The sequence below is a fragment of the Echiichthys vipera genome (genome assembly GCF_963691815.1).
Source record: "Echiichthys vipera genome assembly, chromosome: 7".
Taxonomy (NCBI): Eukaryota; Metazoa; Chordata; class Actinopteri; order Perciformes; family Trachinidae; genus Echiichthys; species Echiichthys vipera.
The window spans coordinates 6,996,005-7,023,952 of record NC_139832.1 but is presented as its reverse complement, the minus strand read 5'-3'; the positions used below and the strand labels follow the sequence as shown (position 1 = coordinate 7,023,952).

The window sequence follows — 27,948 nt, the reverse complement described above, 5'->3', positions numbered from 1 at the left end:
GTGTTGCAGCAGTTTACGTTAATCTGTCCGCAGCTCAGTGCCCATATTAGACACGTCCGACTTTTTTGGGGGGGTCGGGGGGATGTCTCGTCACGTAAATACCGGGGACGTGGATGCGCGAGAGCCGCTTCTCGCCGGCGACTACCGGGAGTCAAACGAGCTGGACTCAGATGAAGGTAAACAGTTCTTTGCACTCCAACACTTTTTGATTTAACAACACACACGCAGCCATATATAACATGTCTTTCAATAGTTCTTACATTATTTAGCTACAATATATAGTCAAGTATTGCTGTTATAACTAAGGGTCCCAAAGCTATGGTATGTATGGAAGCTCATTGATGCTAATGTAATTGAAATTAAAACAAAATAGGCCTAAATAAAGATCCCGTAAGTCATCAATCCTCAGGACACTGTTTAAAAAAAATTAGGTTCTGCCCTTAGAGGCCCCTTTTGGTCTCTGGATCATATATAGAATTCATATATGGGTTCATTAACCCCAGACCTACTTGTGTATAGCAAATTTGAATTCATTTTTTCTAATTTTGACAGTCTAAATACCAATTTATTACAAAAAAAATATCACTTTTTTAAAGCACCTGCATAAACAAACTGAGGAATAAGTGGATCAGATGATAAACACAGTTTGGGGTCCCCTGCTAAAACTGCTGACCAAACTTCCCTTCCCCGGGCCACATTAACCAGCTCTAACTGGGGGATCCTGAGGCGTTCCCAGGCCAGTGTGGAGATATAATCTCTCCGCCTAGTCCTGGGTCTTCCCCGAGGCCTCCTCCCAGAGCAGGATGCAGTCCCAAGATAATGAAATGCATGTTCTTTTTGAATGAGATACAAAAATGCAGTGTTTTCTTGGTTTTCATAAATGTATATTTTTCAACATAGATTTCAGGTTGTTTTTTTTGCTTCACCTACACAAGGCCCAACATGAGTAAGTTGTGTAAACAATGCAAAATTTAGTTTTTTTCAGTGTTAATTCAATTCAATTCAATTAGTTAGTGATGCAATACCAATATAATAAAAGTGAAATAATAAAAATGCCATAATTAGAGCAAAAACAAGTCTTGCAAAGCCCAAAAAGGGTGCCATAGTGGCCGGAGGGTTAAAATATACAAAATGTTTTTGAAATAATGACTTAGTATCTCAGAATAATGACAATATCTGAAAATAATGAGGAACTTTAGCAAAGTAACAAGCAAGTATTTTTGAAATAATGCCTTCGTACTTCAAAAATAGTGACTTACCTCAAAATAATGACATACTATCTAAAGAATAATGAGTTAGGTATATCTCAGAATAATAATAGTATTTGGAAATTAAGGGGATATTTCTCCAAATGACAAGCTTGTGTCTCAAAATAATGGCTCAAAATGATGACTAAGTAACTCAAAAATAAGGATTAAGTATTATTACTGATTTAGTAATAATCAGTTATTAGTAACTCAAAAATAATGATTTAGTATTATTACTGATTTAGTAATAATCAGTTATTAGTAACTCAAAAATAATGATTTAGTATTATTACTGATTTAGTAATAATCAGTTATTAGTAACTCAAAATAATGACAGAGTAGTGTCTCAGAATAATGACTTAGTAGTTTGGAATATTGACTTATTATCTCAAAATAATGTATTACTGTTTCATAATAAGGATTTAGCATCTGAAATTAATGACTTGATAGTATCTCAAAATATTGACTTAGTAGATCAAAATAATGAGAACCATTTCTTTAAGAATCATCTCCAGTGACTAACTACATTTACTGAACTGTATCATTTCCAGGTACTTGTAGCCTACTTTATTTGAGTATTTACATTGTATTAAATCCATTTCAGAGGGAAATATTCTACTGTTTTTCATACCACTACATTTATTTAACAGGTTACTTTTTAGATTTTAGATTTTCCACGAACAAAACACATAATCTTAAAAAATACAATGCATGCACACTAGGGATGGGAAGATTAACCGATACGCATCGATACACGGACACGTGCAGGTGAGATGCGAGTGCATTGGTAGAACAGCTGTGAATAGATGCAATTTTGGAAAAAAAATCGAGATGCATCGATTATTAAAAGTTTGCATCGGTAAAATTCGATATTTTAATCATTGAGTGGTTTCTGCATTTTTTTGTACATGTAACAAACCAAATAAGATGTTATTTTTGGACATTTTTACTCTGACTAAACAGGATCTATGTTACGTTAACGTGCACCGCGGATGTATACTATACTATGCGCCTGGGACGTTTTGATGGACGTGCGCATGCTGTTCAAAACAAACATAACGCAGGCGGAGAAAATCTACTCACCTACTACGGATTTTACAAAGCAAAAGGAGAACTTGTCAAGTCAGACGCAATTTGCAAAATGTGCCCTGCTGCTGTACGGTACACAGGGAGCACCACAAACCTCATTAGTCACCTGAAGCGACGGCACGGTGTGACCGTGGCCTCCGCCAGTAACCCGGCATCCCCCGCCGTGGAGTCAGATGTGGCGACTACGTCCAAGAGCGGTGAGCGACACATTGAAAACTTTTTCCATGCTCCGCTGGCTAACAGCTCCGCTCGTGCAAAGACGATAAATGGCGCTATAGCCATCTTTATTTGTAAAGATATCCAGCCTTACAGTGTGTTTAGCATTGCAGGTGACATTGTTACGGCACAACGCAATTTACTTCACCCTGATCATGTCGATCAGCTCATATTCCTGAAGAAAAATCTGAGCGTAGAACACCTGGCTTAAATGACTGACTGTTGTGCAGTTGTGCACTATTCTGGATGGCCACAAGGTGTTCTGTTGACACCATTTTCTTTTGATTCAATAAATAATTTGCACATGTTTGTTTATTCTCACAACAGATAAGCTAAGTTACTGATACGACTGGTTCAACGTGACACTGGTGTTTGTTTACAACAGCATATGACTGCTGAATCTAGTTTACATGTTTCCTTTTGTAAGAAGCTATGGAAGACCTCGTTGTGAGAGGGTAATTTATTTTCTTTCTTTTTTCTTTACTTACTTTACTCACTGGTGAGTTGAAAGAGTGCTAAGCACATCTAAGCTGAGCTTCATCTTGCATTTAATTGTTTTTATTAATAATAATGAACATGTTGTAATGTTTATACAGAACTTGTTTGTGAGAGATCTTTTATTTGATTAATAAATAATCAAACTCATTGAATTGTGCAGTGCATGATGATTGACTTGTGAATCGTGTCGCATCGTATCGTGTCGCATCGAATCGTACTTTGTTGAATCAGATTTTGTTGAATCGCAGTGCATCGTGATTGAGTTGTGAATCGTATCGTATTGCATCGGTAGGTGCTCCATATGTATCATAAATGCATCAGATTTGGGACAGTGTATCGAGATGCGTATCGTATCGGCCTCATGCCAGAGATGCCCAACCCTAATGCACACTCAGCTGAGGAGGCGTTTCGAGTGCCATCATCGCTGCAGAAGACAAACTTCTGCCTCTCTCATCCAATGCAGCTTTACCCAGTTTCCCATCAGCTAACATTAATATTTCATCTCTTTCATACCAAGCTTGTGTCTTGATATGTACCAACAAACTGACGCTCTGAAGCTTTTGTAATCTTAAATATCCCTCTTACCTGGAACCTGTGTTTCTCTTGACCCGTTTGTGTGTTTGCGGCTGATTTTTAGGTGAGGTCATTTTCGACAGGAGTGCATCACACATCAAACGTGATGTCGGCAGGAGCACGCAGAGAAGATTAACATATGAGGAAGCCGTAGAGGAAGCAGGTAATAGAAGAGTTCATGGTGTTGTTGCTATTGGCTGTCATTTTTGTGTTGCTCTTGAACACTTCGCTCTTAAACTCTTCTTCTAAAGCACTGAAGTTCTTAATAAAATTAGGAAATACACTTACTTAATTCACACATTTTAACACAAAAAAAAGCTTTTGTGGTAATTTCATATAGACTATTTATTTCTTTATTTATTGAACGACCTAACATGCTATATTGTGATGTATATCGCTATCAAAATATGAAACTACCTATATAAAGATAGAAGATTTTGCCCATAATGCCCTGCCATAAGTAAAATAAGTACTATATAAGTACTGCTATAAGTACAATAAAAGTAAGGTAAAACAAATGCAAAAGTCAACATATTGATGTTTTGTGGAGAGGGAAGCCTCGTCTAAATCCAGTGTTTAGGATTTAGATGGATCAGTTTAAACTACATCTTTCTAAAATGACATGTTTTTTTTCATCGTGTATTAAAACTGAGCTTATGGAAATTGTTTGGACATAACAGTTGCAATGTAGATATCCAAATGGCAAAGCAACATATTCAAAATGTCATTCGGGTTCACTATTGTGAAAGAATTCAGCTCAGTTTTAGATTAAGATTAAGAGTAACTTTACAACATGTGTAACAGAGGTGTCTGTTGACCGTAAATGAGTGGGGCAGCTGGACTACATAACAGTTGAGCACTTTTAAAATAGGCCCACAAAGACATCAGGTGATTTTTGTTAATGGATAACTTTTCTCTCTTTGTTTGTTCACTCTTTGTTCTGCTCGCAGGTTTTGGTTTGTTCCACTGGCTGCTGTTGGTGGTGTGCGGCTGGGCCAACGCCAGCGACGCTGTGGAGATTCTCTGCGTTTCTTTTCTCCTGCCAACGGCGCGCTGCGATCTGCTGCTGAGCTCTTCAGACATGGGCCTGCTCACCGCCAGCATTTTCCTCGGTGAATCCCAATCATTTAATAAATCAGTTATCATATCAGAGCAAGTTTTTTTTTCAAGCAAAAATGCAAAGATTCTCTGGTTCCAGCTTCTCAGATGAAGGTTGTGCTGATTTATAACAGTCATATATAACAGTAAAGTTAATATCTTTGGGTTTTGGACTGTTGGTTGGAGAAAACAAGCCAATTAAAGACAGCACTGTGGGTTCTGAGAAATTGTGGATGACTAATTGATAATTACAAAAAAATTAACAGAGAAGTTGCATGTGAACACGACAGTTAAACATCATGTCACCTGTGGCAGATCTCATACCCCCGAAAAATATTAAATTAGTCCTGATAAATATAAACACATATGTTATATGTTTTAGAAATGTTACAGATTTTTGAAAAACTTTGACAGCACAGAAGGGCTAAAACTAGACGTGATTCCTGTTTTCTAGGAATGATGTTTGGCGGCTACATTTGGGGTTACTTGGCTGACCAGAGGGGACGCTGCAGGGTCTTGGTTGTGTCCCTGACTGTTAACGGGGTGTTCGGGGGTCTGGCCAGCGCGGCGCCGTGGTTCTGGCTCTTTCTGCTGCTGCGGTTCATCAGCGGCATCGGGTGAGCACATGATTTGCATTTGTTTTACATTTATTATTTACACAAAGTAATTTAGCTGGCAGACAAAAACTGTGTGAAGTACGTCTCACTGCTTCAAGAGATTATACTGCAACCAACAGAGTTTTCATCCTAAAATGAATAAATGGTTTAAACCACTTTAGGTGCAAAATATGAGTCATGCAAATGAATAGTAATAGATTGGTAAAATGTGAAAGTTTTACCTCTACTCGCAAGGGCCTTCGTTTGAACAACCAGTGTCCCTTTTTGATAGGTCTCCAAGATGAGTAAACAGTCGTGTGCAGCTGAAGAATCTTTTGTTTTGTCTGTTTTTCCCCCTCTGCAGTGTCGGTGGGTCGATCCCTGTCATCTTCTCCTACTTCTCAGAGTTTATGCCCCGACTCAGGAGAGGTGCAATGATCAGCGCTCTGGCCACCTTCTGGATGGCAGGAAACATCCTGGCTGCAGGTGATGAAGACACATTACTCCCAACATAAAAAAGTAACAGTGTTGCAAGATAATAAAAAAATGAATTCATAAATGCATAAGTGCTACTATACATATATTTAGTGCATGTTAGCTTACTGGTGTGGGACTTTGATGATTCTGATCTATTTGTGTGTTCTTATTTGCAGGTTTAGCCTGGTTGGTGATTCCAAGAAGGTGGGCACATTTCTCACTGGGATCACTGGACTTTCAGAGCTGGAGACTGTTTGTGGTGCTCTGCTCTGTCCCCAGCCTCACCTCCGCACTCCTCTTCAGGCTGCTCATGCCTGAAAGCCCCAAGTTCCTCATGGAGGTACCTAAAGTGTCAGACTAGTTATTGTGTTTGCAGCCTGCTTTTTTACTTCCGAGCAGCCTTTGAGGTTTTTGTTCTGTCTTTATCAGGCTGGACGGGAGAAAGAGGCGATCCGCGTATTCCAAAAGATGTTTGAGCTGAACATGTGGGGAAAGGGAAAGGATTTTACGGTATGAACTTAATGATGTTCTACAGTCCATTATAAATGTTTGGTGGACAAATCGAACATGTTAGCTTAATAATTAGACACCCATAAGTGTTGAAAGCACACGATTGAAGCACACGATAGAGGTGTAAATGACTGATAATAAAACTATCAAAAGGGAAGTGATATTTGTCATGAAAGAGTACAATATTTGTAAGCGGTTTGTTCAAGTTCTCTAAACACTTCCTTCCTTTATTCTACAGACCAATTATCTACTGTAAGTGTAACTGACTTGTATCTTAACCTCTTTTAAAGGAATTTGGTTTGTGCACCAACTCCAAGCAAAGAGGGGAACCGAAGGAGACCAGAACCGGGCTTTCACCAAGAGAGAGACTTGTCTCTGCTTTGAAAAAGGTAATGTGACAAACTCAGACATCTCAGCATCCACAGAGTTGAGTCAGAGGACAGCATCTGTGTAAAAGCACATCTTATTCAATTCTGCTGTTTAATATGTGTCCTTGTAGGGCCTGAAGTAGAAAGGTAGGATTGACCTGAAGCTAAACTTTCTGTAATCCTGCATGGACCCAGTTAATCTGATTATTTTCTTAGTTCATCAATATATTTTTTCAGTCCGTAAATGGTAAAATATCTTATTTTATTCCAACAGTAGTAGTCCAAAAACCAAAGAGATTCAGTTTACTTTTTTATATAGAAAAGCAGCAAAATCATCACATTTGCAAAGCTAAAACTTGTGAATTTTTGGCATTTTTGCTGAAAAAAAATGACCAAAACAATTCAATCAATCGTCAAAATCTCTGGAGATCTATTTTCTGTCGATTGATTAATTGTCTAATTATTTCAGCTGCTATCCAGGTTCACTTTGTTTATTTGGTTTAACAGGTCAATTAAAGAATAATAGAATCAAATAATTAGGAGCTTAAAACTGGACATTTGTTAGCAAGTAAAAGTTAAATGGAGATTAAATAACGAAGCAGGAGCCACCATGAGGTCCTCATAGTGTCAGTTATTGTTAGTTTAATTTTAATTTCCAAACATTATTCAAGTTGGCACAAACCAGTTGGCAGTAAGACTTCAGGGGGCCTGTGGGCAGTTGTCCACTGTGCAGCGTTTTTAAACTAATCATTATTACTTCTGTGGTTAAACTTGCAGGGCTTGTTGCCCATTAAACAGATGTTTAATGGTTCGCTCAAATCCAGGAGCATCGCTCTGCTCATCATCTTCTACTGCATCTCCTTCGGGTGAGAAACCTCCTCTGCACGTCAACATGTAGACTATAGCATCTGTAGTGAAACTGGATATACAGCCGTTGTGTTTTAACACTGCTGATGAGATAAATCTGCAGCCGGCAGCTTTAAACGACAACGAGAGATAAACTTTGAGAATATTTTATCTTCAACACCCAGGAATCATGATGGTTAAATGCAAAAACTGTTAAAAATGATCTTGTCTCTGATGCTTTATACCAAACTACTGCAGCCTCAGTGTAGTTTAGTATAGTTTTACATGAAAAAATGACTGTACCAGTTATTCTAATTCAAATATATATATATATGTATGTGTGTGTGTGTGTGTCTGTGTATAGTTACTACGGGCTGTGGATGTGGTTCCCGGAGCTGTTTGAGAGAGTTGAGAACGGCGGCTCACCCTGTGCAAACGTGTCACTGCCATCTCCGCTCCGCAACCAAAGCTGCTACCCAGTCAACACAGCAGGTGTGTGTCTGTGATGATGAAGAGTTTATGTTGATCTCTTACTTTCATCAGCAAACACAGATCTGGAAATAAAGCACACATAGAATGTCTGTCCCAACCCGCTGCATGCTGGGAGAGGCTCCAGCCCCCTGCGACCTAGAAACAGCATAATTTGATATATAAATATAATCTCATTTTTCTTTTTTACCTTCCTGTATCTAGTGTACGTGGAGGGCTTCATAGTCGCTGCGTCGAACTTACCAGGAAACATCTTTACCATCCTGATAATGGACAGCGTAGGAGGAAAGGCTCTACTGTGTGAGTCTGTGCATCACTATTTTATCAAGAACTATTCTTTAACAAAAGGTCCTGATGTCCATCCACATAACCAGACCGTTTTTATACCTTGAATGACTCTAAATCTCATCACCTTCTATGTTGTGTCTCCAGCCTGCAGCCTGCTGGTGTCCAGTCTGAGCGTCTTCCTCATCTACATGGTCCAAACAAAACTCCATAGTCTGATCCTGTCCTGCGTCTTCAGCGGAGTGTCGATGATCGCCTGGGACGCCCTGGACGTGTTGGGAACGGAGCTCTACCCAACACAGCTACGGTAACTTTTTCTGAAAACTGGAGTTCAACAGAGTCCAGAAAAGTGACGTAAACATGGTGAAAGTGAGGATCACCAAACCAGTCTGTGGGATAAAGGAAAAAAATATTGTTTTACAAAATATAAATATGTACTGTATGTGTCCACCTGTCATGGAGAATAAGAGGAAAAGTTTAATGTCCTGGAATATTATTTTAATATTTTCTGTTAACTGAAAATTAGCTACTAGTCTATCAGAGCTCCCTGAAACGATAGGATAACATTGTCATCTGACAGGATTTGTTCTGGGTCACATTACCGTCAAATGGTCACATTAGTTTATGGATGAGAGTTTTTTCAAAAGGCTGTAATTGCTGTGCAGGCAACTGTCTACACCCATTTTATCCAAGTGAAACTCCCTTAAAGTAGTTTTTTTCGGGGCTAAATTACGTGATATTGGATCGTTGCATATTATCTGATACACCAACATATATTATCTGATATGATCCAACATTTTAGGTTGCAACTCTTGCCAAAATAAAGCAGTTCTTTGCTAGATCATCACTGGAAATGTCCTGGGACCAGTATAACAAAGATATTTTCGACTGGTCTGGTGGTCACTGGTGGTCACTGGTGGTCACTACAAAGTTAGCCACCCTTCTCCCCGGCTAACTGTGGACTAAGAGCCGTGTTATTCGGATGAATTTGGATATCTATCTGAAGTCTGACTAGCAGTTAGATCCAAGTCAAAGTCTATCTTTGTGAAACCAGCCCCTGGAAAATGATCTCTAGAAAAGAGTGAACCCTGTTATTGTGTTTTCTCAAACTTTAGAAACCCCGTGATGCTTTCTTTCCTTCCCTTCAAAACAAACTATTAGTTGGGATTTGTCCAGTATGAGAGAAAACATTGTATCTAAACAAATGAAATCAGCAGGAATCGTCCCAGTTTTGGGGAAAGAGTGTTGTTGTGCACTTAAATGAACTCTGTTGGTACATATAACAATAGCTGCTCACACGTCCCGGTGTTCCTCTTCTTTCCTTCAGGTCCTCTGCTCTCGGATTCTTCACGGGCGTGGGCCGAGTGGCAGCCATCATGGGTAACGTAGCTTTTGGAAAGTTGGTGGACACAAACTGCGCGGTGCCGGTCCTGCTGGTGTCGGCTCTGCTGCTGACCGGAGGACTGGTGGCTCTTCTGCTTCCACAGACCAAACAGACTGAGCTCACCTGATCGATCCGTCAGAATCGACTTTATCTTATATGAATAAGTTATTAGAAAACCATTGTCTTAATGTCGCTTTGGAAGCAGACTGGAGGATCGCTGCCTTTGTTCTCTGATCTCCTCGTTTCTGCTCCCAGAGGATGTTTGAATACCGTGCCTTCAGTTTTCTCTCTGTGCCTTTTTATTTAAATGCCAACCATAGGAGGTTTTGTCAAAATACAGTGGGGATAGTCTCCACTTTCTAAGAAAAAGGAAGTGTGTGTGTGTGCGCGTGTTTGTGTGTGTGTGTGCCTGTGCGTGTGTGTGTGTGTGTGTGTGGCGACATGTGAAGGGCACACACTTTTAGGCGTCTGACTATCTGGTGACTCAAGAGTTTTGCTGTTCGCTAAAAGCTGCATCTGAATTAATCACTGGACATTCCACATTTTGTTTACATCTGTAGACTTTTAGAGGATCTCAGGATCATTCCCGCTGCAAAGCTTTTTATAATCCACCCAATCATTGTTTTTTTTCCTGCACAAACTGGATCACACCGGTTCAGCACTCCTGTGGAAAACCAAAGATTTTTCATTTTTCATATCAGATCACAATTGATGTAAAATTACATATTCCCATAAGTGATTCTTTCAAGCTATCTGTACTTTATGTCTACTGATGCTTGTTGGGAAAATTAATATTCAATAAATTTTAATTTTTATCTTCATGTTTTGTGTTTTATATCACCTCTCAAGAAATACAAATATTCAGTTCCTGTAATTAAAGGATCCGTTTGTAGGATTTAGGGGGATGTATTGGTAGAAATTGTGTGTAATACTCATAATTATTACCTGACACAAGTTTTTCACAGTTTGTGACCTGAAGGGTGGGCTAATAAAAGCAAGTTGCTTCAGCCCAATCCTTTTTTTGGTTGAAATTGTCAAAATATTATGTCATTTTATTTAACATCTGATGTATAACCAAAAATAAATTAATTCATACAATCATTCAAGACCACTGTTACTTCTCTACATGCCTGTAAAGGTGGTGAGAGTGGAGGGGTATTCAGTCAGCTGCATCACTAGATGTCACTAAATCCTCCACACTGCTCCTTAAAGTAAAAGCACTAATACAACAGTTAAGATATAACCTCACTATAGTTAAAAGTCCTACATCCAAAAACGTCCGTCAGTTAAAAGTACGAGTATTATCAGAAAAAGTACTTCAAGTATCGAGAGTAAAACACATGATAAAGTATCCTGTGATCGTTATATTTGACATTAAATTCAGATTGGGAGTTTCTAAGCTATTGAGCTACTTTATTTATGTTAGAAACCACATGTTTAATGTGTAGAAATACACTATTTTATAACCTCATCATATTGTTTCTGTCTGATGTCAACTAAACATAGTGGAGTAAAACAAATCTATAGTTTCCTCTGAAACACAGTGAAGTATAAAGTATCATAAAATGGAAATACTCACGTTCGAGCAGACGTTCCCCAGAGTTGTACTTAGGTACAGTACGTGACTTACTTTCCACCACTGTTGAACACACCTGAAAATGAAAACATCCCCTGGAATATTTCACATTTTGAAACGAAGCGACGGATGGAGAAAATGCAGAAGACACACAAGAATGCATCTGTATTTTTTATTTGTATAATAAATAAACTTGTAATACTTCAGGACCACATTTCACAACCACACACACGGAGTATGAATTAAACATACTTTGGATATTTGAAAGCTGATGCAGAGAAAAAAACAAATTGCCAGACGTGAATTAAATCATTTCATCCAACTGTTGTTCTGTGAAAGCAGTCTCTTTCTCAGTGGTTATTTTTCTTGTTTACATTAAAAGTTGAATTTCTTTACATTCTTCATCGTGACTGTGATGGTGCGACTGCAGGGCTGAGTGGTGGTTTAATGGTAAACAACGCAACAGGTACAAAAAAGAAAAGGCCAATGATAAAAGCGTTCACTGCTGCTCAGTTTTCTATGACGAGGGCTAAAGTTTGACTGTAATGTCCTCCTTTGGTAAAACACAACCGTAAAGAAACAATAAATAAACAGAGATAAGAAACGTGCAGCCACGAAGAGAAGCCACGTGACCTGAAATCCAAAACATAATAAAAAGGCATGAAAACAGTTTTGCCTGCCAAATGACAGCAAAGTGACACTCAACTTGAAAATGTTGGACATTATTTTCATGAGCACTATTTCAATTTAGTCTATAGATATTATAATGTTTATCAAAAGCTAAACGCTCAACTTCACACACAGTCAAACTGAAATCTATAGTGAAAGTTTGTTTATGTGGTAAATATGTTAGCAGTAGGTGTTTTTGCAGGGAAGACTACATTTGAATCCTTAATTAATATGAATGAAATGTGCTATCTTGCTGAGAGTTAGATGTGAAGATTGATACCAATCTTACGCCTGTATGTACAGTTTAGCTAGCATAGCCCGTTAGCCTGGCAAAAAGACTTGAAACGAGGAAACAGCTAGCTTGTTTCTGTCCAAAAGTAGCCAACCAACACCTCTAAATCTCACCAATTAACACTTTACATCTTGCTTGTTTACTCCAGACACAAATTTAAGAGTAAAACGACAAATAATGCTTTCTTGTTACTTTTGGAAAGAGCTGGCAGGAATGCTAACTGACGCTTACAGTACAAAAACAAGAGTAGTGTCAATCTTCATCATCCAACTCTCGACCAGAAAGCAAACCATTCATGTAAAATCAACTAAATGTTGTTTTTAAGGGGGACGTTAAGTTGTGAGTTGTGACCAAAAACAGAAAGACAGAAATTTAATCGACAGCTTATTGGGTAATGGGTTTGTTATCAATCTTTTCAGCCGAAATGCAAAACAAGAAAATCTTTGGTTCCAGATTTTTAAATGTAAATAATACGGCTTTACTTAATCACCTCAAAGGAGGTTACTATGGTGTCAGTTTGGTTTGTTTGTCCGCGGGATAATGGAAAAAAGTAGTGGCCTGATTTTTAAGAAACTTGCTGGAAGGGTTTAGTGTTGCCCAATAAAGGACCCTTTACTTTTTTTATCATATCAGAACCACAGTGCGGATACACAAATTATTTTTCATGCTTGTTGACGTTGTGAGGTAGGGCATTGCCTTTACAGAGGTCTGAAAATCTTTGGGTTCTGGAGACAAAGAGGTTTGAAACTTATATTTCTCATATTTTATGACCCAACCAATGACTCAAAGAATCAAGAAAATATTTTTTGCAGATGATTCAACAATGAAAAAACTTGTTAGTTGAAGCTCGAGAATCTGGTGACCAATGTTGAGCAGATTTACGTCATTTTTTAAAACGATTTTATCTTTTAATTCTGCCTTTAAAAAAAAGTTTTGCATCAGACAAATTAGTTTCTCAGGCAACTTTACGAATCTATAATCTAATTTACCAATCTTTAAATAGTACGTTTTAGCAGTAGACAAATACAGATGATTTCCAATTTGGTGTCCAAAGTCTATGATTATTTAATTATGATAATGTGCTTCATGATGATATCAAGTCAAGTGTCATTTTGAGTCATTTTTCAAAACAGCTAGTTGAACGTTTGCCAGGTCAATATTCAGAGTCATCACACTCACACACACCACCACACCTTACTTACAGTAGTACTGTATTACATGTTGCAATACATACAATAACATTTATACATCTTCAGTTTTTACTAATGCCCCACTTATTGTTATGATCATGTGCACTAATGACAGCGAGGCGAATGCTAAAAAAACAAAACCGCAGAATTTGATGTGAAAATGCTTCTTTTATCCCGGGAGGTTTATTGATTTAACAAAAGTTTATTGTGCCAATGTGGAATGATTGAGTCCTAGGTAGTTGTTGTCTCAGTCGAGCCTCCATGCTACATTCAAGTAATGACTTCAAATAACTGGATGAGTTTATTCTGATTTTACAGTCTGTGTTTTTATTGAGGCGATGTGTGTTTTAGGGGGATTTATACCTACAGTTTATAATCTGTTACTTATATTATCTCATCTCATCTCATCTCATCTCATCTCATCTCATCTTCAGCCTCTTATCCGGGGTCAGGTCGCGGGGGCAGCAGCTTTAGCAGGGGACCCCAAACTTCCCTTTCCTGGGCCACATTAACCAGCTCTAACTGGGGGATCCCGAGGTGTTCCCAGGCCATTGTGGAGATATAATCTCTCCACCTGGTCCTGGGTCTTCCCCGAGGCCTCCTCCCAGCTGGACGTGCCTGGAACACCTCAGGGGGCATCCTTACAAGATGCCCGAACCACCTCAACTGGCTCCTTTCAACGCAAAGGAGCAGCGGCTCTACTCCGAGTTCCTCACGGATGCTGAACTTCTCACCCTAATTATCTACATTTTAAAATAGTCTAATTGCTAATAACTTAAGCTAAACATTGGTGTGACAGATTTGGGTATTTCTAAAGAAAATAAACTACATTTTATGGGTGAAACTGGATCGTTTTTAATGTATTTTCTCAGAACAGAATTCGAGGAAAGACGTCTCAACCCAAGATTAGACTAAATGTGTGTGCTGTCAAAACATTCGGCCACATTTCATTCAGCAGATGGAGTTGTTATCTCGTCATTGCAGCTGGTAATATACCGTTGGATGTGGAAGGCCTTTATCTTTCTCTGGGTCATAAATGACTCTTTCCAGTCGATGTTGTGAAAGTTTTAAAGCCCGGTGTTTTAAGAGTATATCTTTGATCTGCTGCTAATGGACCCTCCAGACTTCTCAGATCTTCTTACTGATCCCAGAGTCAAAACTAATTCATTAAGTTTTATGCATCACATTATCTGAAACCTAAGTCTGCTCCCAATCTCCAAACTTCTTTTTCTTAAAAAGGTTTAAACATGTATTTGTGTTTTTTTGCGACTTATCATTGATATCGATCTCTGCAAACTTAATTCTCCTGGTTTTAATTGATTTAGCTTGTTTTTATCTTCTATTTTACTGACTTTTCATGTCTGGTTGTTGACTCTCTTTTATATATTGTCTTAATACCTTTTTATTTCTTATGTTAAACACTTTGTATTTCATGTCAAGTGAGTTGAGTCCATCTGCTGAGAAAAAAGTCACAAGATGTGGTTGAAAGCTTCGAACAATAAACGTCCTTCTCCCCACAGGTATGTAAAAAATACTCTTTGATGATTAATGGGTTTTTTTTAACATGGTTGTCCCACAGAAAATATATTTTTAAAAAAGGATCTGGAAGCACATCTATTCTACTATGATCTGCAGATTGCAGCGGAAGTTTCACACCCGTTGTGTTTTCTCTGCTCGAGGGAAACATCGGAGAGGTTCAGCCTCACGTTTGAACCTCCAGACTCAGGCGGGGAGTCTGTAGTTAGCATCTTTAGCTTGTTAGCTTGTAAGTGGCTGCCACAGCTTTAGTTTGTGATACTGACAATAATACCTGCTAAGATATTACAGCGTGTTTCCGTCGTACGTTTGCGTCTCAGATTTTAGGGAAGTAGAGGCATGTGAAACACCTCTCTAGTGATCAAATTTGCACGGATGCAAGCCGGTTTAGTCAAGGTCAGAAGTTTAGGAGACATAAACAAAAGAAAAAACACATTAATGAGTGGAGAGGGACTAAATAAGTGGACCTCGTGTTCTGTCGTTCTTGAACCTTTAAGCTCACCTCCGTTTATCGTTGGAATAAAGTCCATTATTTACGTAAATTTCAGGTTTAAACGATGCACAAATCGCTTTCTTTTAGACGATTCCAATTGGCTTCTCAAGGAGGGAAAACAATGTTGCAAACTAAGTATTTTTGAAAACGAAACTTTAAAAAGGGAGAGAGGGATTTCATATCAGGTCATGTCTGATTGTCGTAAACATCACGCACGGCTGTGGCATTCAGTGAATATAGGAGTGGTTTCTAAAAGTGGAGGGCTCTTGGAACAACGCTTCCTCGCCGACGCTGCTAACAGGAGAATGGAGGAGATGCTACACGTGTGATGTGTGAGAGGCGTGTTTGGGGGCGACGGGGAGAAAACGGTATCACGTCACTGCGTCAGAGCTTGGAGGATGTCCTTCACCAGCATCGTGCCGATCACCATTTTCTCACAGTTGACCGTCAGCTGGGCGGCTCCTTCCTCTTTGGTCGCCACGGTGACCAACACCAGGCTGCCGCTGGTCACCGTCCTGCCGGCGAACCTGTGGACAGGGTGATCAGGAGGAGGGACAGGAGGACTGAAGTCAAAGCAGCAAAGATTGGAAGTAAAGATGAAGCCACAGAATAAAAGAGGGATACACATGAGAGTCAATCAGCAATTATGCACAATAATAAACTGTTACTTATACTTTTACTTAAGTCAAAGATATAAGTACTACTTCCATTTGTACATAACCTTAAATCTGTCAGGGTTTTGGGTCCGGGGCACTCTGCTGGTCTGTTTGTGTACTGTTGGCCATGCCTTTGTTTGCAGACCATGTGCTTTTGTGTTTGTGGCTGTGACGCCACTCCCCCTGTTTTTCCACCACTTATTGTCCACACCTGTCCTGCCAATTAATTTGCTTGTTACCTTGTTTTCTCCTGCCCAATGATGGGTTTCTGTCTCCTTATTTAAGTTCAGCCTTCTCAGTGTCCTTTGTCAGATTGTTTTGCAAGATTGTGTGCCACGCTGCCTGTCTTGGATTTTCTCTGTCGTTGTTCGGATTCACTCTGCCTGTATTGGATTCACTCTGTTAGTTTTGATTTTTTGTTTCTGTCCACTACCGGAAAGAGGTTTACCCTTTGTTACCTGATTGCTCTGTGGATTGCTCTGCCTCTGTTCCCTGGACACTTGTTGGACTTTGTTTATTTCAAACCTTAAGTTGGATTTTGTGTCTTCGGAGCTTTGAGTCTTCTGGACTAACTGAAAATAAACCTGTTCATTGAATCTGCTTCTCACCTGGTCTGCTTTTGGGTCAAAACCAGCTAGCCTAACAAAATCTTGGCTAAAAATGCTGAGTCACTGCCTTTTCCCCGTCTGCTCCTGTGTGCTGTGATGTGATTTTATCTTATGTTTAACTGCTTGTGCTAATTGTGCTGAAACATTGTTTTGTTTTTGATAGCATAGCTTTTTATACATCCTACTTTGCATGATGCTACATAACTCCTTTTAGCTTTTTATCCTGCGTATGGATCCATGTTCCCTTTTAAATGTTATGCATTTTATTTGTTGTTTTATTGGTCTGTTTCACAGCCGGCCCCAGGGACAACAGTTGATTCAAATGTGCCTTTTGACTAACAGCTAACAATTTACTAACAACCGAATAAAGAAAATACATCCCACATATGAGCTTTTACTGACTGTTATTCGAAGCTGAAATGTGTGAATTTAAACAGGATCTCAGACACGACTGATCAGGACTCTTGTCGTCTCACCTGCACTCTTTATCTGAACCACAGGGGACTCTGCTGAGGTTGGCGGCGGTGGTCACCCGCTGGACGATGGCGTGTTCGTTCCGGCACTTTGCATCCAGGGTTAGCTTCTCCGTGATCTCGTTCATGCCCATCAGCTGACCTGTGGAGGAGTGAGCAGCGGAGCAGCGGTCAGGCTGGGAAAGCTCTAAAGTTATAGAATATTTTCTCTCTTTCAGTAGCGTAAAAAATGCAAAAGCGGTTATTAATGATACAGCGATACATAACAGGGTGCTGCTCGTACAGTGTCAGTGTGGGGACTCAATACAGTGCTGCATTAAATATAAAATCAATTATTCCACCAGGATATCTGCCAGCGACAGACATATACAGCATTATATACAGATACTGTATATGCAGCTGAAACTACAGTGACTTGATGTAGGACTCAATACATCAATGATTGCTGAACCTGGAAAAACTGGTGCTTCCCACAGTAGACAAGGCAAATTTGTAAATGACAAATTTGGCAGCAAAGCAGTTTAAATAACTAACTCTCTTAGCCGCATTGATTTTGGAGATTTGCAGGTCAAAAGACATCGAGACGTCCAGTTGAAAGATTGTTTTTCATGTCCTGATTACATTCGCAGTAATTGTAGGGATAGAACTGAAAACAAATTGGTATGAGAATCGATATTGTGTGCCTCCGAGCTTATCAGTTCCTTTAATTAATGTTTTCTGGGGGGGGGGGCGGCATCAGCTCAAGAACCCGTATGGAGCGAATATGGAGCATGCACTGGTAGCCGGAGAGGTGCACTTCTCTATAGGCATCACCATCCATTTAATGCATGTGTATAGGTCCTGTTTTTTAATATTTCTGGCCTGTGTGTGTGTAATGTAATAGAGTGACATTATTAAAGAAGTGCTTTCCTCTTCATCAATGTTAAACATGTTTTTCTGACAGCTATAATATATAATATATATCACATTCTAACATCAGTGCCACTCAGGCACGCTTAGCAGATGTTTTCTTTGACCTTAATGAAAACGAAAGCTGTACAAATATTCCCCCATTTCATTTGACACTGTGTTCAAACTTGGGTAATAACACAGTTGAAGGCTGAAAACCTGTGCAGGCAGACTTTTTACTGACAGAAAATTGATTTGGAGTCAATAACAGCATTGATATTAATAACATCTTAGTAATTTCCATCCCTAACTGTTCTCTTAACAGCATTTGAAAGACAATATTTCAGTGTGAATAAAGTCTTAACTAGTGCTGAAACAACAGCAACAATTTGATAAACTGACGAGTCGTTTAAGTCATTTATTAAATATATAAATATCTTATTTTGGGCTATTCGTCACAGAAAATATGCAATCTGAAGACATGAGTTTTGGCTTCTGGGAAATTATGACTCACACTTTAATGAATAAAAAGTGCTTCCTAACAAATTAATTGTATTTTTTTTCTGACTTGTATCTCGACTTTTTGCACGTGAATTACTAGATACTATAGTTCTACATCAGACCCTTAGGAAAGAATTGAAACAACACTATAAAAGTGCGAGCAAGTGGTTACAAGATTAGTTTTAAGGGGTTCTGAACCACAAAGACTGGAAAAAACTGGACAAAGCAAACATTCAAACATTCGCTTAATCAACCAAACAAACATAATCACTAAAGCCAAATATGTCTAAAACAAAATGTAGCTTGGTTTTAACCTCAAGACGCCTTTCGACCTGCAAACCGCAAAAAACATCGAGGCTTGAATGTACAGACATTTGTAACAGACATCGTGACATCGCAACACTTCAAGATTCCCAACATGGTCAGTGGTCATCAGCAGCTTGAAAGCTCAGCTAACAGAAATGTGAACGAGTCGTTATTTTGTTTTGGTTCACGCGATGCTTGAAGAGTGAATCGGGATCAGTGGATGATGAGCATTTCCAGTCATTCCCGGTGATCAGAGTGTGAGCGGCGGGTTAGTACTGGTGAGTCAGTCTGCAGCTACAGACCTGGAGATGCAGTCAAGTGTTGATTACCAAGGCAGGAGGGGGGATGGGGGGGAGTCAGCCAGAGGAGGAAGAGGGGCGGGGGTCTGTGTGAGGTTGGCTAAAAGGCAGGTGGGCACACAGATGACTGGGGAAAACAAATCTATCAACTTACCCCGTAATAGCGTCTCTATTTGCGACAGTACGAAGAGGGATATGACACATGTTGAAAGAGTCACTACGGGTTCGTTGCAGCTCAAAACTTGTCTCAGTGTTAGTCAGGATGGGAAATGAACACCAAACAACAGACACATGCTGGTAACTGTTGTCTGTAGCTGCTCAAGAAACCTGGCTGGTGTATTTAAAGTGGCCGTAATCACTAAGGATCCGTTCAAATACCCCCACACACAGCCTTGACAATAATGTGACACCTAACATAAACTTTTCCTGATGAGGCTTTAAAGAAGTACTCAGCTAAATGTACCCGTGTACTGTGAAACATCAGTCCAGATGTTGCGTCGATGAGCTGGTTTTGTGATTGATAATAACCACTGTGTCTATGTTTACACGCAGAAAAGATTCAGTTTTCTGCTTATTCCAAAAAAGAAAATAGTACTCTTACAAGCACTAACCTGTTTACATGGCTAATTAAAATGTTTATTCCACTAATATTCCCGTTTAGATGCTGTGATGTAAAATAGGATACTTTCAAAGTTTTCCAACATAGCAGACTGCGGACAAAACCTCCCTCTTTAATTCCTTCAACCACCTCGAAAAGGTCACTGTTGCCATGTTTGTGCATCTCCAAACCTTTTTGATACAGCATCCAAATTTTTCATAAAGTTTAAAGGTAGGTGCGTTTCTGTGGGGTTTGCGTAAAGCAGCCATAGCAACACAGTGAGCCGGCCCTAAACTGTCGCAGACTGCCGTAAAAAGCCCAATTCAGACGCATATTCTAAATGCAAAGAATGATCTTTAAACCTGAATAATATTTGCATAATCCCACGTTCTAATGGGAAAATGCTGCATTTGGAATAAGGCCAAATTCAGCATATCAGAAATGTAATATGCTTTTTTACAATTCCTGTATCCAATTCAGAATATTTTCATAATCTGAATAATAGTGGAATATTAGTCTGCATGTTAACATGTAGTCAGTAATAACAGATAGTCATCACAATATAAACAATATATTTTTCTTTATGAGTGATGAGAATAATATTGTATATCTGACGCGTTAATATACAAATATATATTATTATTAATGAAAAATATGCTAGTTCAAAAAACTATTATCAGATATAAAATTTTCAAAATAATACAATAGCTCTCTTTTATGCACAGTGGAACTATGTGCTTTTGTATAACTCGTTTTAATGTCTTTATTTACTAAATTTCTCTTCTCAGCTCCTGATTTTTCTTTTTACCACCCTCTGAATGTTACTGTGTGTTTCATCCTTTATATTTGTTCATGACGTGGAAGTTATGTAAAACCAAAGATGTGAGCTCCGCTGAGCCTCGTTATCATTAATGAAGTGTGTTCCAGTGAAGCACGATGAACCTCAACAGGCCGTGATTACCAGAAATATCTCACACAAGTAGCTGCATCTCCTCTGGCCGCTACGGTGACTCCTCCAGTGTCAATTATGACCCGTTTCTATGACGTCCTGTTCCGTTCTTTAACCTCACAATTCAGCACAAGTATACTTCATGTCATTACAATAAATGTTTCCGTCAGATCATTTTTCAGGATTTGGACATTTCCGACTGCTCTTGAAGGCTGCTTCAGAAAAAAGGGGAAAGATATGGAGCGACTGTTGTTGAAACAAATAGCTGTTACACAATCTTCTCTGCAGTTAGGTGCTTTGTTGTGTTTTGCTATATTGTTATTTTGACCCTGAGTTTTTTAAACCTCTCTTGCTGCAGTCATATGTTGACTGTAGGGGGCTTATCGGGGGTTACAGGATTGGACACCACAGCGTGATGTTGGGTTTCTCCAAAAGTTGTCACAAATATGTCTCAACTTCTCTCCGCAGGCCGCTGCAGCCTTCGGCCAAAACAGATTAGCCCAATTCAAAATCAATGGAAGAGCTTGTATTTTCACCTGACTGCTTGAAGCTGTGAGACTGTGGCGTAAGTGTGGGTATCGAGACAGACCTTTAGTTTGACAGGCTTCCCATCATAACAAAGAAACATCGTGCAAATACAAACACACACTTCCACTGTCGCCTGTCTAATGCACGTGACAGAAAACGTGTCTACAGCTGATGTTATAGGAACAAAAATCTACAAACAAATGAAGTGGTGTTATTCTCTCCTGCTGTAAATGTGAGTTTTTTTAAGCAAGGTTTTAAAGATGTGTCCATCCTGATTAGACCTCAGACAGTTATTTTATCAGTGGGCCTACTTTATATTCAGAAAATTGAATGTTCACATCATCTTTCCTCCACAGAGCTGGGTCTGTCTGACGTTCCTGCCTGTTATAGGGAAGGTTTTCGTTTCCACCGTGCTCTACGGAGGAATTGTTGAGTCTGTGTAAATCATAAATAAGTCATAGAGTGTGGACTTTACCTAGTCTGTAAAGTGTCCTGAGATAACGTTTGTTATGATTTGGCACTGTAAATAAAATTGAATTGAATTGAATTTAATCAGCAAGTATGCAGCAGGTTTTTCTTCTTTCTGGAGTGACCATCTGAACCTGACAAATGTCTGATTTACTAAAACAAACCATGCCTGTTGAGCAAGAACATATACTTACAGCAGATCTATACCTACGATATAATCTCAGAATAATAATCCGTGTGAAGAGATTGTGAAACAAGTGAGAAATGTTTTCGAGTAGATGCAGAAAACCCTCCAATAAAAAGACGACTGGACTACAGTTGTCAATTAAATAAACTGTGAAGAAATTGACCTTTGCCTTTTATAATTTGATTCATTTTAAAAACACTGGGCACAAAAGCTAAGCTTCTGAGAATCTAAATGTTGTGGCAATGGTGAACATTATGTATGGTGACACGCGCTGCACGTCTCAGTTTTGGGATTACTGGTATAAGTGTCTTTTAATCAGTCATTAGATTATTGTGTTTTTTTTGTTTTTATTATTTTAATTGTGTGATTCTTAATCCTTTTGTACTGTGTGTCTTGCTTTTACTTTTTGCATGGACCTTGAGTCTGAAATAAAGCTTATCTATCTATCTATCTATCTCCCCTTCCCAACTTTTATAGACCTGTTAAATGTTATGGTCATGAAGGCATTTATAGTCATTTCATTTCATTTTATCGCTCACCTTGCTCCTTTTTAAACTCGTTCTCTGTTAGGAAGACGGTTCTCATCAGTTCCCCGATCGGCGGCTGAATCGACACGAAGAATTTCCTAGTGTGAGTGCTGAGAAGAAAAGATACAACCATCAGTTTAGATTATGTGACCCAAAAATCACGGCTCAATATCGTACTGTGGCACAATGTCATGAAATGATGTCATGTTGTGGTGTCGATCGTGTGTATTGGTGTGTGATGTGTGGTGGGTGGTACATGTAGCTGCTATATAACAGTATTTTGAGTTTGTTGTGAGTTCGGTGCATGTGTGTGTGTATGTGTGTGCGTGTGTGTGTGTGTGTTTGTGTGTGTGTGTGTGTGTGTGTGTGTGTGTGTGTGTGTGTGTGTGTGTGTGTGTGTGTATGCATGCATGTATAAATGTCCATGTTGTATGTATATGTGTATGATGCATGAGGTGTCTGGTGTATGCTGTATGGATGTGAATATAGGGTATTGTATGTTCGTATGGCTCTTTGTCTTCTTTGTATACTGCCTCTATATTAATTTATTGTTTGTACTGTATCATGTTGCATTGTGCATCAACATTATGCTGTAGCACATGGCTATTGTTATTGTTGGATATGTCAAGTAAATTGGCAGTTGTTCTAAACTGTAGCAGGTGGGGATGGAGGGGTTTTGGGATTGGTGTGTGGGAAGGTGGGTTGACGAGAGCCTCTATGTATGTTGTGTCCTTTGTTGTGACTGTATTGTCTTGTCTTGTATTGGATGTCCATCTTCAGGGGTTATCCATGAATAAACTTGAACTAGTATGCACGCTAAAACACAGAATCCGTCTCACCACAGCTGGAAGTTCGCCGCTTGTGTTGAGTCACAGAAATCGATGCCCATCACAGCTGTGGCCGTCTCACCTGCTGGCAGCAGCTCTGTCAACGCACAAGAAACAAAAAGACAGCAGTGTTGACACGCACACGTAATACAACACAAACCTTCACTCAGCATCTTTGATCTGACATCAAACGTGTCCTCCACTGCAGCATGGTGTCCAGAATTCAATGCACAAAGGAAATTGAAATACACTGAATAGTAATGAGAGCTCTAACAGGAATAAACGTCATGCTTCTAATCAAGACATTTAGATTTTGGATTTTTTTTTTTCATTTCATTTTAAGGTCCATCAGCAGACATATTGCATTATTATTTTCTATTAATGCTTTTATTCTTGTTTAGTAACTACAAAGACATTCTGTTTAAAACATGATAATTAGTTAATTGTACATTCTGCGTATAATTAGCTTGTAGTTGGGAATCCGGACACGACACTAAATACACAAATTGTCTGGTTTCCTGGCAATTTTTACAAATAGAGTAAGATATTCATATGTTTGCTCCTATTGTCTTCTTCTACCTCTAGTTTATATTCTTTCCTACACCATTACTTAAAATCATTGATGAAAAGAATTTGTTGTGTTTATTTACTCAATTGAAAGTAAATACAGTGCACTGTGTTTCAGACAATGTAGCACGACAGGTAATGCCTTGGACACCACTTTGATGGTGGATGCATGCCGGGAGGAAGACGAGATGCCGTGGATTATAAAGTGGAGGGCGAAGAGAAGAGACAGGACAGAGAAATCAACAGGAAGTGTCCAAAGTTTGGGATAATTTCAAGCTGAAACAAAACAAAAAACTCAGCGCAGTGTGTCTACGGTAACACCCAACGAGCTCACCACAATAGCACAATGTCAATGGCTCAACATCTGAGCAGAAAGGATCCAACACAAGGTCGCATTAGCACCTCGCTGCAGCTCCACTCAGAAAAAGTATTTCTTATCCGGTTACTAAATAAATCGATGGAATACTCAATTACAAAAATCATCGATAGCTGCAACCCTAGACAAGACTTTTCTTAATAGTCTTTGTGATCCCCTGGCCAAATTTCAACTTGTGCACAAGGAATATAGAAGATAAGCCCCTATTACTGAGGCTCTAAGAACAGGATGTCATCTGCATACTGTCACAATGTTCGTGTTGTGAGGTAAAAGTTGTCAGGATCCAGGTCCCGCCAGTCTCTTCCCTCTTCCTTTTGAGTGGGTTTGTCTCCCTTTTTCTGTTTCTCCCTGCATGTGTCTTTCCCTGTGTGTTTGTTTGTCCGGAGCTGGTAGTCGTGGTTCCACCCCAGCTGTATCCAGTTCCACTGATCACCTCCCAAAGTATAAGAAGCAAGATGTGGCATGCATTCGGCGCCAGACCATTGTTCTCGTTTACGTGGTAACTTCTCGTCGGTTGGCTCCTGTTTCTCGTTTTGATTGCATTTTTGCTTCGTGTTGGTTTGTGTATTAATCATTGTTTCCTTGTTCTTTCCCTCTGTAGTTTCCCGAGATCCTGTTCCCTTGTCCACATCAACAACTGTTCGTCTGTTACCCGTTCCTGTTACCCTCAACCGTCTCGTCATTCTCCGTGTCGTACTTTTCCCCCTGTAATTGGATCCCTTTTGTTTTTGTTCTTAAATATTTGTTTAGTATCATACCCTGTATCCTTGTCTGCATTTGGGTCCGGTTCCTTTGTGTTATTCCCAGCACCGTTCATGACAAGAGTAACACTTTAGCTTATTGTTTTTTATTAACAGCAAGATAAATACTTGTGTCTCGTTCGGATCGAACATGAAGTTCAGTCCCCGTCGTGTCCCACCAGCCCGTTACTCACCGATCTCAGGAAACTCTTTGACCCTCATCCCAGACTGGAGCTTCACGTCCTCCATGTGCAAGTTCTTAGAGTCGGAGGTGGCGTTGTTGGTGAACTGCATCTGCACCGCCACCATGTTTCCGTCGGGGCTGAACGGCTGTCGGCTAAAGCAGTACTCCACCGACAAACCCTCCCCCGTGATCCGGTGCAGCAGCTCGTAGCTCTTCAGTGCGCTGGAGGGAGAAATGGTCTGCAGGTAGAGGAGGAGATAGAGAAAGGGGTGACAAGATGTTATTTTTATTTTTTATTCTTTTTTTTAACTGAGAGGGAGGAAGAGAGACACATGAAGCACTTACTGCCGGAGAGAGAACGGTGTCGGACAAAGACAACCCCTCCAGGTCGGTCACAAGGCTGTTGGACAGGAAGCTGTTGACGGGTGTGACTTGAGGAGAGGGAGTAGGTTCGACTGGGAAAAGAGACGCATTCATCAAGGTCGCCCCAAACTTAGACCTGACTCTATTCATCTAATTGTTATATTATCTCTTGCGGGACCATCATTAACTTTGCCTCACAAAAGCAAGCGCCATTACTTTTGTGTTCTCTTTAAAGGGATAGTTTGTATACTTTGAACTAAGTTCTTATCCATAGTCCAAAGCGTGTTTACTACAGTCATGTCCTGCAGGTAACGCACTGACTATGGCTAAGAACTTCCTTCAAACCATCTTCAAAATAACCAAACTATCCCTTTAAAGAGCAGAAAGTTTACAGAGGTGAAAAAAACCCTCACAATCATCGAGGTCGAGCAGAGACATTTCCTTCTTCTCTTTCTTGCTCTCTTTCTTGACAGGTTTGGACGGAGGTTTAGATTCAGCTGTCTGGGGGGAGATGAAAGAAAAGATGAACAGATAAGGATGTTCGTGTTTTTGTGTGAAGTCTAAATACGGGAATGTTTAGTCCATTTTTTGAGATGTAGAAAAGGTCCTAATTTCATCAGTATTTAACATTTGAGGCCGTTTCAGATACCTTTTTTTTCTTCTGGACTTCTACCTCGGACTCCGAGTCTTCGGACTCTGATTGGCTGCTTTCAGAATCGCTCTCCTCCTCCTCGTCAGATTCAGACTCAGAGTCGCTCTTACGTTGTTGTTTACTCTTCCTCACATGCTTCCTCTCTTCTTCGTCACTGCTCTGCTCGCTGGGAAGGAAAGCGAGGATTATTATTACTACAACAACTAAAAGCATGTTCAAAAAGTCCAAATATTTGTCTCAGGCCTTAAGGATGTATTTGATATACCTATGTAAAACATTTAGTATCCACAGCGTGTTTTACCTTTCGCTTTCTTGCACCGGCTTCTTTAATTCTTTCTTCTTCTTCTTCTTGTCCTTCTCCTTCTCTTCCTCTTCGTCCTCCTCCTCCTCAGACTCGGAGCCTTCCTCGCTCTCTTCGCTCTCTGATCCTGAGGCGCTCTCCTCGATGTCGCTGCCGATCTCCGAGCCGCTGGCAGAGTCCGACTCTGAAGGGGGAAAGGTCGGGGTCAGAGAGTGAGCAGGTCACTTGTTTTACACAGAAAATGTACCTGGTTATACAGCAGTATATACAATATTTAATAACATATTTACACTTATATATGAACAGATTGAAACACAACAGCTGGGACCAAGTGATGTGTCAAGTGTTAAAGAATCCCTCATTCAAAAGAATCAAGATCTATTTGAAGTGTCACAGCATTCTTGATGTTCAATGAAACATGATATGTTCTAGTTTTTAATCCTCTCCTGTATCATTGATTCCACGCTTTTTGTTGTCAGGATGTGATGGCACCGCCACAGGCCCCTAAAGTTACCACTGTCAGCTGACTCCGTCGGCCCAGACTCGCCCTCCGAGTCCGAGTAAAACGGCTTCTCCACTTTCTTTTCCTTCCTCTTCTCTCGGCTGCTGCACTTGGTCCATTCAGGCACCTGGCGGAGGAAGGCAGAGTTCAAAGAGTAAGCCGTCAGCTCCGCCCCTGTGACCCCGCAGACAGAAGCAGAGACGTGGGCAGATTACAGTAGCATGGCCATGAATGCCTCTGCCCGGGCGTGACGCAGCCGAATGAAGCCAGCCGTCAGATCTGCTTTTAGATCTGACAGTCAGAGATTTTTTGGGGTTTTTGTGCACAGATAGATGTTAGCACCAGGTGATGCTTTCATGACCAGTTGCAGAAATGGCTTTCTTTTAATACAGGGAGCGGTTCCATTAAGAGAAGTGATGTCTTTGAGGAGTGGTGACTTTCCTCCAACACTTTAAAAAGAAAGAAGGCCGATCCGTCTCGCTCTTTCTGTGACCAAACTCATTAACTGGAGCCATCAGCTAATGAGCGTGGACATCTCCAAACCCCATTTAAAAACCCACAAGGATGCTAATGCATCTCGACGTGTCAGAGGATCGCACATCCTGCTAAAAGAATCACTTCTTTAATGGTAGAGACCGAGGAAGAGGGTGCTGTGTTTCAGGTATAGCTTTGGCTGAGCTAAGCACAGGACAGCAACAACATTAGGCGCGGGGTAGGTGTCAAAAAGCAGTTGGGTTTTGCCGCTATATGGGTTGAGGCTCAAGGAGGTGGGCTCTGTGCCACTAACTGACTCACACTCGTTAATGTTGTGACTCTTTCAAGCAGCGTAAAAACCTGGCAGATGTAGAAAAGAAAAAGATTGGGATGGAGGTGAGATAAGGAAGGAAAAGGGTTTTTAGAAAATAGAGAAACAGGCACAGGAAGGTTTCTGGGTCTAAGAAAACAAGACGTGTGAGAACAGTTTGTGATATCAGAGACAAAATAAACCCAAATTCATCATCATTCTCCTGATTAAA

The 27,948-nt window shown here is 39.9% G+C and overlaps 2 protein-coding genes across 2 annotated transcripts in view; one reads left to right on the top strand and one right to left on the bottom strand.

Annotated features, from left to right (window-relative positions):
• Positions 1-22: 22 nt before the first annotated feature.
• On the top strand, positions 23-10,427 carry sv2 (synaptic vesicle glycoprotein 2). The gene is made up of 13 exons (XM_083916751.1): positions 23-176; positions 3,688-3,786; positions 4,574-4,735; positions 5,176-5,338; positions 5,682-5,803; positions 5,971-6,134; positions 6,224-6,304; positions 6,595-6,693; positions 7,450-7,538; positions 7,883-8,010; positions 8,212-8,307; positions 8,440-8,599; positions 9,620-10,427. The coding sequence occupies exons 1-13, from the start codon at positions 83-85 to the stop codon at positions 9,801-9,803; spliced, it is 1,641 nt and encodes a 546-aa protein (XP_083772877.1). The 5' UTR covers positions 23-82; the 3' UTR covers positions 9,804-10,427.
• Positions 10,428-15,808: 5,381 nt separating this feature from the next.
• The window catches only part of ap3b2 (adaptor related protein complex 3 subunit beta 2), a gene marked incomplete at both ends in the record, with an annotated part of 47,818 nt that continues 35,678 nt past the window's right edge, over positions 15,809-27,948 (bottom strand). Inside the window, 11 exons of the mRNA XM_083917396.1 lie at positions 15,809-15,995; positions 17,173-17,311; positions 22,433-22,530; positions 23,260-23,344; positions 25,125-25,353; positions 25,460-25,569; positions 25,891-25,978; positions 26,127-26,295; positions 26,431-26,614; positions 26,945-27,059; positions 27,728-27,766. Of these exons, the coding sequence (XP_083773522.1) occupies positions 15,809-15,995; positions 17,173-17,311; positions 22,433-22,530; positions 23,260-23,344; positions 25,125-25,353; positions 25,460-25,569; positions 25,891-25,978; positions 26,127-26,295; positions 26,431-26,614; positions 26,945-27,059; positions 27,728-27,766 (1,443 nt within the window). The remainder of the gene's footprint in view (positions 15,996-17,172; positions 17,312-22,432; positions 22,531-23,259; positions 23,345-25,124; positions 25,354-25,459; positions 25,570-25,890; positions 25,979-26,126; positions 26,296-26,430; positions 26,615-26,944; positions 27,060-27,727; positions 27,767-27,948) is intronic.

What these genes read in the sequence shown, in the direction of transcription:
- sv2 (XM_083916751.1), top strand. Translation starts at nt 83, where the DNA reads ATGTCTCGTCACGTAAATACCGGGGACGTGGATGCGCGAGAGCCGCTT. An exon ending in GCCCCAAGTTCCTCATGGAG is followed by an intron (nt 6,135 to 6,223) that starts GTACCTAAAGTG and finishes TGTCTTTATCAG; the next exon opens with GCTGGACGGGAGAAAGAGGC. An exon ending in CTCTACCCAACACAGCTACG is followed by an intron (nt 8,600 to 9,619) that starts GTAACTTTTTCT and finishes TCTTTCCTTCAG; the next exon opens with GTCCTCTGCTCTCGGATTCT.